General features: G+C 36.0%; 1 protein-coding gene across 1 annotated transcript in view; it reads right to left on the bottom strand.

Annotated features, from left to right (window-relative positions):
- Positions 1–2,035: 2,035 nt before the first annotated feature.
- PCDH10 (protocadherin 10) overlaps positions 2,036–9,663 on the bottom strand; it is a 13,935-nt gene continuing 6,307 nt past the window's right edge. The window contains exon 5 of the mRNA XM_010008984.1: positions 2,036–2,391. Within this exon, the coding sequence (XP_010007286.1) occupies positions 2,036–2,391 (356 nt within the window). The remainder of the gene's footprint in view (positions 2,392–9,663) is intronic.

Below are 9,663 nucleotides of genomic sequence, written 5' to 3'. Positions count from 1 at the left end.
AATGTAGACTGATGTCTATATGTAAACACATTATTCAGCAATGCTACTTATTTTAGCTGAACAACATTTTAAATCCCTAAACTGTCAATAAAATAAATATTTCATTGTTATTCAAAACAAAACTTGCAGTCCTAGAAAAAAACAAATAAAACAAAACTACCATTGTGGTGTCATCAGCTGTAATTATCACTGTAATGCACACACTGCATCTCTGCAAGAACTCTGCTGTGATTAGACCATCAATGCTACACAACTCAAATTTTTAACTGAAGTGATAGAGATGCAATTTGTATTGCTAGATTACAGTTTAGTACTTGAAGACTGTTTCTTATAGGCAAATGAGAGGGTCCAGAGAAGGGCCACAAAGATGATCAAAGAGCTGCAGCACCTCTGCTACGAAGACAGGCTGAGAGAGTTGGGGCTGTTCAGCCTGGAGAAGAGAAGGCTCTGGGAAGACCTTATAGCGGCCTTCCAGTACCTGAGGGGGCTACAGGAAAGCTGGGGAGGGACTTTTTACAGGTCAAACTGGGACAAGGAGTAGTGGATTAAAACTGAAAGAGAGTTTCAGTTCATGAAAGGGTCTACCACGAGGGTAGTAAGGTACTGGAACAGGTTGCCTGGGGAGGTTGTGGAAGCTCCCTCCCTGGAGGTGTTCAAGGCCAGGCTGGATGAGGCTTTGTGCAGCCTGGTCTAGTATGAGGTGTCCCTGCCCATATCAGGAAGGTTAGAATCTGATGATCGCTAAGGTCTCTTCCAACCTTAACAATTCTACAATACTATTCTATGATTTTAAGATGGAAGACCAGTTAGAGAAAGTCAGACTTGTGAGTTTTTAGATCATAAGTAACTTAAATTTCACATTGGTCTTTAAAGTATGACCAGATGATTGATGCCTGACATTTTGACCTACACAAAATAAGCTGATGGTCTCAGGACAAGTCTTTTAGGAAGGGCTTTCACAGATCAGAATTGATATCCAAATTTAGAAGCTTTCAGTAAAGCAAATATGAAGAGTAAAGGGGTAAAAAGATCTTTATGAGGGACCGAAATACTGAGACAGCTAATTAAGAAGGGAAAACTGAGCTGTATGTGTTGAGAATGATCTGTAGCAAAGATCTTCACATGCCAGGACTGCCAATGCAGCACCTTTCAGAACAATTAAATGCTTTATAAAAATAAGTAAATTAATACCATTCAGTGAGATTATTTATTTTTTTTTAAACTTGATTTGCTGTCCTAAAATACTTTCATTGCTTAAAAAAGGGTCAGTATTACAATGTTAATGTCTTTGGCTTATTTGGATAAGACAAACATCATAAACTCTTGAAGACGAGATTACAGTGTAATAAAATACTGAGGGCTGCTAAAGGGAATGAAAAGACATATTAGATCACAGTATTACTCATGGGTTCCAGAACTGCCTCAGACTCCAAAAGGAATTATGAATGTCTTTATGAGATATGTCTCTTTCATGCCACCCAACCATAATTAAAAGGTGACTGAAAAAAGAGGCAAGATTTTGGAACAAGACAGAAGGCACGGAGGAGTGATGATAAAAGCCAATACTACATAGGCTGAAAGGTGATCAGACCAAAGGCAAAATGTTTTTTCTTCTTCCTTCCAGACCCTTAATGTTAACTATGTAAAAGGTTACCTCAAAATAATGCACATACTGTGCATTTGTAAGGTACTGCTCAATCCTAAAAAGAAACTCCTAGGACAGCTCTCTTGACTTAATTTTAGTCTTAAAAAATATTAGTCTGGCAATGTCAGTGTTTAAACCATTTATCCAAGAAAACTTAGAAAATAATCCAGCATTAGAAGACAAAATGGAGCAACCCCCCTGATATTCGCTGATACTTTTGTTGGGGACAATCATGTCATGCTAAAAATAATCAAGGTTTTGTCTTTTTTAAAAAGCATTAAATAACGCCTTCTTTGGTGGTGCCTGAATCCAGGGGGAGTCATTTTCCTCCACTGCTCCTAAAATTGTGTCTGTATTATTCCTACTATGAATAGCAGAAAGAGCTAATTCTTATTCCCGCAAAGGGAACACTTTCATACAGCTTTTTGAATAGTACTTACTCAAATATGGTGGTTTGTAAGGCGCTCGTGTATTAGACAGTAGTCCATCCAACTCCTTCCTCTCCAGAGTGTTGTGAAGGGCCTTCTCTTTGCCAAAGGTGGAGAAGGACCTTTCTGCCCCAGGTTGGGCTTCTGGTGTTTCAAACACTTCAGTGTCTGGAACGGAGTCCATGCCAGGTACATGCAGATTGCTGCGGTAATCTGCAGCTTGGCGTCCATCAGATGGAACAAAGGAAGGCATCCAGCACCGATCTGAGTGGCCCAGTGCTTTACATTCCTCCGTGCAATTGGAGAACAGATCCATGCCTGCAAGTATGAGAGAAAAAGAAACTACAGATATAAGCTTCAGCGTCATAAACAGCTGCTGACAGATGAGAAAGATTATACCAAGAAAAGAGAGAAGTGGAAAGAGAAATGTCTTAAGAGCTTCTTCCACTACCTTCATCCCAACACAAAAAAATCTGATTGTCCAGTCTTCAGAAGTCAAAGACAACACTTACTAAGCATATCTAAATGCCAGAACGTCTCACTCACACACACAAAAATATCACAAGAAGAAGGGTGTTGGTGGGTCTGTCTCACAAAATCACTTGCAGATCTCACTGTTTAGAACCCACTCAAATAAAGTTCGGTTCCACTTATAGGTTGATGCTTGTGGTTCACCAGTTGAAAATACTTGTTTAAGAATGTGAAGGAATAGTTTGTACATAAATGTATCTCTAACCAAAGAAATGAAATGTCCTGATTGAAGAATCACAGATTTCATTTATGAAATTGAATATTAATGAGTTATATAAAGGAACTATCTGTGCATACATGTGTATACAGATAGAGACCCTACTGATATTAAAAGCAGATCTTACAAAGTAGGAATCCAGCTCTTAAGTGATCAAGATGGCTTATTTAATCAATTGTTACACTATTCTTTCAGAGCTAGTTTTCATTGCTACTGCAGCAGTCCTTATTACCATCGAGTCATCCAAGTAATGGGACAAAGTCCTGTAATAAATTACTGTAATTAGCAATACAAAGGTAGCTGTAGTCCAATGTGACATGGCTGTGGATACTATTGACAAAATTGTTAATGCTATTCCTATATAAGCAAACACTTGTCCCTGCCAACACGTAACTGTTTGCTTACAAATCCTTTAATGCTATTAAGATTTCAAATTACAAGCTATGCTTATATTGACTACTTTCAGATCTGCCTTCCAAAAGAATATTTCTTGACTATGAGTCACCAAGCTGTTGTATTATACTTGTTTTGAGAGAAATGGTGTAAGAAATTATAAGCATACAGTAAACAAATACCAGCATCTCCAAGTTGATGTTCAACATCGTACAGAAAAGCAGAACAGTAAAGAAATATATTTTTCTTGTATTTATAAAGACAACTGAGTGTCTTAGGTGTATGTCAAGACTGAACTAAATCTGTTATAAACACTGCATTTACAAGCATTGCATTAGAATTACAAAAAAATGACACTACTTGCAAGAGAATTAGGAAAAAAATTTGAACAGCTGTAATAAGATTCCTGTAATGTAGCTCATTCACCAGCCAACACAGTAAAGAACTGGATTAGCTTGATCTCCAATGTAAGGATTAGTATTAAGAATTCTACCACTGTTTTGAACCATAATTTTACTTTATTAATAATATTTATGTGCTCTCTCTCATATTACCAAAAAACCCCAACTCTTCAGCAAGCAAGGATCTTTCTGAACTATCAGCCAGTGACTGAGTACTAAAGGCCCGAAAAATTATTTCCTTTTTTCATAAGGAAAAAAACTTTTGACCTCAGATTAATCTCACTTTATGATGACTTTTTAATATTAAATGAAGTCATATACAATATTAGGTCCAGTTCTGATCAGAACCTTGCATTGCTAATTGGCATGCAGAAGTCTGAAAAGAAATTACTCATCAGTGAGCTGCTGAAGAACACAAACGTGAACTGCAATATCACTGAAGAATCAGATTAAGATCATCAGGCAAGGCATACAAAGAATATAGTTCTAAATCTTATAGTGGTACTGGCTATCAAAGACTGAAAAGAAAGATTCAGATGCAGGCTTCCCAGAAATAAGTAATATATAACAATGTCTACAAAACCATGTGCATCTTATGTATTGAAATATCTGCACAAAATGATCTCTTATGCAAGAAAAGATGTTAAGAATCTAACCTTTTGCCATTCAAAAGATTTAAGAAACAATACAAAATGGTTATTTCATTTCTAAGAGTTTCTAGCAAAGTTACACCTAAACAAATAAACCCACTTTTGATAGGAAAATGATTAGTTACATTTTGCTAACAGTGTATCAGTGACCATATTCACCCAAAGTTTCCTAAAAGACAGCAGGAGAAAGAAAAACTTACAGATAAATATTAAATTCTATTATTTTGTTAGTGGGAGGAAGATATTATAATAACATTGGTTTTAAGCTATATATTCAAAGACAAATCCTTTATTTCCCTTTAAGGACTTTTATTTCCCCTGGAAAATTACCCTCCATTTTATTATTTTGTTTTCTTAACAGCTGCTAAAATGCAAAATGTCTCTATCAAAATCTTATTTTTTAGTTTCTGAATCCTGCTTGTCTACTGCAGTGCACTGAATAGTATTATGTAACAGCTTATTATAAAAGAGAAGTTATAGTCACTATAAATCATTATTTTGAATAAACAAATTAATGAATGGAAGGGATATAAAATATAAGCTTGTGTGACAAACTTTTCTCCCCTTGAAGATGAGACCTTGTAAAAGAAAAAAAAATAATTACATACATCTGAAGTTGAATACATGCTGCTGAAACACACAATTGGAATGTAAATGCTTGTTTATGATAGGAATGAAATTTCAGCAAGGCCTGGGCTGGGTATTGTTCCTACTTAAATCAGTCACAACATTCCCGAAAAGTTGAATGGGTGCAGAACCAAGCTCTTGGTTTGGTAGTTTGAAAAAAAATAAATCTGAATTAGCAGTCTGATTCTGAAATCCCTGGGTACCTATGTATATTTAGATTGACTACGATATGAATTCTAGCTATTCTTCCTCCACCTTTTTCCTCTGGGGTCATGGTATATAATTCTCCGTTTCTACTTCAGAAGCATTAAAACCAGGGCAGGGAATGGCTATTTGCTATATTCCAAGGAGGAAGGATATATCACTGTAAATGGAGTAAGATGTTTGGCACAGAACTCCTTCATACATCAAGAATCATATTCTTGATTTATAACAAAAAGAAATGCTCAGAGGTATAACACTTCCATCTCATCTCCCTCATAAATCTGGTTATATATGTGGTCCTTCAGAACTAAACTATCCATCATAATTGCAAGTCCACATTAGAGAAAAATGCTTTATATTTTTCATTTAGTTACCGAATTAGACCTCGCATGCAGATAAACTGAGATTTTAAAGGTGACTCTGAACTATGAATTCAAATGTCCTTCACAGATGCAAAGAGATAGTATAGTGCACTGAAGTGCTGAAAAATTATATGTATGGCACTATTCTAAATACAGCATACATTTAAAAGCTCATGGCAAAGGCCACTAGTTCATTCCTATTTGTTCAAGATAGGCCAGTGGGCAATATCAGCACTCACAAAACCTTATCTTCACAGATTTTGAAGAAAAACAAGTCCCCAATCCCTACCTCAACAGAAACAAACAAATAAAAACTAGGAAAAGAGTTAAAAAATAAGTTTGATATCTGCATCTGAATTTCCTAAACTTCAGGTGCTTGAAATCAGATACTTGGTAGTGTTACATTTCTAAAGCATATTCCCAAATTGTTTCATTTTCATATTTCAAAAGGAGAAAATAAAATCTACGTACAGGAATTCTAATTGGCTTGAAAGACAGCTTAAATTAAAGTAAAAATTAAGCCTATAACCATTTCTAAATAATTCGTTCTTTCTTAATTTAATTAAGGAAAAAAAGCCATACACTAAACATTTAGAGCAATGAGTGAACATGTTCATATGTATCACCGTGTGAATGATGTAAAAAAGAGCAAAAATACAAACTAAATGTTGACAAAGTATTTTTGTAGTACTGTTATTGAGAGGGTTTTTTTTTCCCCAAAAGGTGCTATTTTTTCATAGCTTTGGCTTTTACTTGGAATTAAATTACATTTTCTGTTTCTGATGTGGTATCTTTTCTTCAAAAAGCTAGTTAGATGTGAGATAGGTGTGATGTAGGGAACCAGGCCTCCTTTTTAGATCTCCATTAGCAGAACTACTATCCGTTTGGTTAAATTATCCTTGAGCAAGTTACTCACTTCCCTATGATTCATGTTTTGTGTCAGTAAATAAGGATAATTAAGTTAAACTCCTTTGTAAAAGACTTCATCTACTGAAGAATTTGACTTATGGAACATAGTTATTATCATTCTTTCTTGCTAAGTAATTGGTGTGCTGCCTTGGATAAAACTTACTTCATCTGCATAAGAACATGAATAAAGACTCAAACATCTTCAATATTCAGCTCTTCCAAATCTCAACTTCAAAGCCTATCTGGACCATTGAGATGTGAACATTATTAAGCATGCAGCCCAAGGAAAGAAGAGAGAAAAAGAAAAAGAAACTGCTCACAGCTTGAGCCAAAGCAGTTTTCTAAGCCATTTTCATGTTCACTCTCACTTTATCGAAGACACTCTTAGTCCAAGTGATCTTCCAAAAAGGATTTAGCTGTTACTCTGCATAGGCTCAGAAGGCATCTTGGTTTTCTTTGTCTCTTTATCATCACAATTCTTCTTCTGACTTTTCAAATTCTTCTCCTTATGAACACTGAAGTATCATAGCTCTTCTGCAATAATGCATACTAACCCTCTTGGAGTTTACCTAAACTGTACCAAAACGCTGTGAGGCAACGTTTCACTCTGTGCCTCTGTATTACACCCCTATCAGTTCCCTTCACAAGGTCCACTAGTGGAAGCCTAATTTTAAATCTCACACAGTCACCAATGCTACTGTCCAGTAGAGCACAGAGGAGATTATCAAAAAAAGCTGATGCATTTCATAGTACATACATGTCAGAACATTTACTTAGCTTTTCATGTTGGATATTCCTTCCTGAAGTGCATCTGAGAACATGCCAATTCAGTGAAAAAAATGAAAAAAGGTATATACTGTGAAGAACTCTTTGTGTTCTCTTGAGACAGCTGAATAGCTAGTGAGTAACCATATGAAACAAGCTGATGGCATGAGTCCAAATCTTACAGGACAGGTGTCTAATCATACAATTTAAACATACACACATGCAGAGTATTAATTGGCACCCAAGTTGGCAATTTCACAAGGGAAGCCAAGAATTTAATCAACCATGGGAAATAAACTAACCTCATGCTTAGAAATTACTCCTGCAGATCCTGATTGAAATACACTGTGTTAGTAACATGTAGCAGTGTTGAATTTCTTGCATTTGTTCTGTAACAAATAGCAGATTTTGTCTCAACCATTTTCAGACAAAGGAGAATACAAGTAATGAAAACACGCACTTGGGCTTTGAGAAATCCTTCCTCTCTTGGCCAAAAACTTCTTGCACTTCTTCACCTTTGGAAAGTTTTTTTCCCAAAAGCTCAGATTTCTATCCCAGTCAATGAAATGATCACTCAATCCATGAAAAGTAGGCTCTTGAGTATCCCACTACTTCCTATTCCTACTAAATGCAAATAACGGTACTTTTGTACTTCATGGACATTAAGGTAGAGAAAAATGTGGACAGTTACGAGACATTCAGGTGGTACTTTGATGGGAACAATATGAGTCCCTTACATACCCTCCAGCCCTTTTGAAATCATTATTAAATCACTATTAAGAAAATACACCTTGTGGAAAGGTGAACTAGAGTCTCCCTTCAAAACATAGTATATTATGGTATACAGAACAGCTTAGTTCAGAATTTTCCCTTAATAATTGTGCAAGATATATCTATGAGACAGAGAAAGATTTTCATCCTGCATGTTTTTCTTTCCAACTATTAACTGATCATGACTTCTGACAGTCAGCTTGGTGAGCAATGGACTACTATAGAATAGCTACTTGTGTGCCACAGGACTGTGTGACAGTAACAGAAGTCACGTACAGAACAGTAAAAAGATGTGAGCAGAACATGCTGCTGACTAAAATGGGTAGGGAGGGGAGGTTTATTTGTCAATGTGAATTATCTGCTAAGTATTTTTGGGTGCAAATGCAGTGCTTTTGAAAACAAATCTGATGCTGCATGGTATCAGGTAACATCTTGAAAAAACCAGCCCAACCTTCTGCCGTGTTTTTAATCAGTGTTTTCCTTCAATAATTTAGAAAGAACTTATTACAGAGCACCAGAAAGCCTGAAAAACTGAGAAAGCATTCCCTCAGATATTTCCTCTAGCCATTCAAGATCAAACAAGATTTATGCTCCTTTTTTCCATAAAATTAATCATAAAAAGCTAATAGCAAGCATGTAGGTTTTATATCAAAATAGCTTGTCATCGCTGAGGTCAAGGGGCATGTTATTTGCACCATGACAGCACGATTCAGCCCAAAACTTACAGGAGAACAATATTATATGTATGCAGAAGATTTAAACAGTTTCTAGAGGTATTTTTATTTAAATATCTATTGGAGCTAGCATTTTAAAAATTGTGCATATAATTTATTCTCAGTCACAGCACCAATGTATTAAATTGGAAGTTCTGTGTATTTGAGGTTTCAGTTCAAACTGTTACTTGTGAGTAGACCAAACCTAATTGTCAGCTTTCTTTACTTCATCTATAATCACCATTGAAGACACAGAAGTTGATAAACCACAACAGACTCTTAAATTATTTGAAATTATTTTGAAAGTATAGAACAATTTTTTTCCCCTAATTTGATAAAATAGAAATTATGAAAATTAAGAATTTACCCAGCTAAGGATGAATGCTAAGCTTGACAGTAGTTTCAGTGTTCCTGTCTAAGATAGACTACTTTTTAAATGGAGAGAAAGAATAAAGAGCAGAGGCACAACAATAACAGCACTGAAAGCATCTAAAAGAAAATAGCTTTCAGTTGATGTGCAACTATATGATTATATTCCCACCATCAGTCAATCCAGCCCCTTCTGCAGATGTTTATTCTTTTCTCTCCTGTTTGGTTATTATGGTTCATTATGTTGAGGGACTAAGCTGATTGAAATGTTCATTGAGATGACTGCTGCAGTAAAATGCGTAAAAGACAAAAAAATGGAATGCAGGGAGGGCAGGAGGAGAGGGAGCTTTTTATAACTCAGTAGCACTGATTGCTGCATCAGAAACAGTGCAAAAGAAAGGGTGGGGGGAGGCTAAATACATGGCTTTTTAAAACAACAATAAATCATACGCCATATATAGGCCAAAAATGAAAGAGGCTCTGTGTTCAGATGTAAACTTCTGGCAAGACCTGGTTTGTTGTCAGGTTCCCAGACACAAAATAGACACTCTGTTCACTTAGCATGAAGCCCTGCAAGAAGCAGGGAGCTCCGGAGACTCTTGGCTCTTCTCGAGTCTCATTAGGTCTGCATATTAATGACTTGCAGCAATATAAAGGGGCCCTGTAGCAGCCTCCTCT

The sequence above is a fragment of the Chaetura pelagica genome, unplaced genomic scaffold, assembly GCF_000747805.2.
Source record: "Chaetura pelagica isolate M959 unplaced genomic scaffold, ChaPel_1.0 scaffold221, whole genome shotgun sequence".
Taxonomy (NCBI): domain Eukaryota; kingdom Metazoa; phylum Chordata; class Aves; order Apodiformes; family Apodidae; genus Chaetura; species Chaetura pelagica.
Note: the sequence above shows the minus strand (reverse complement) of the source record. Positions and strands in the feature narration are given on the sequence as shown.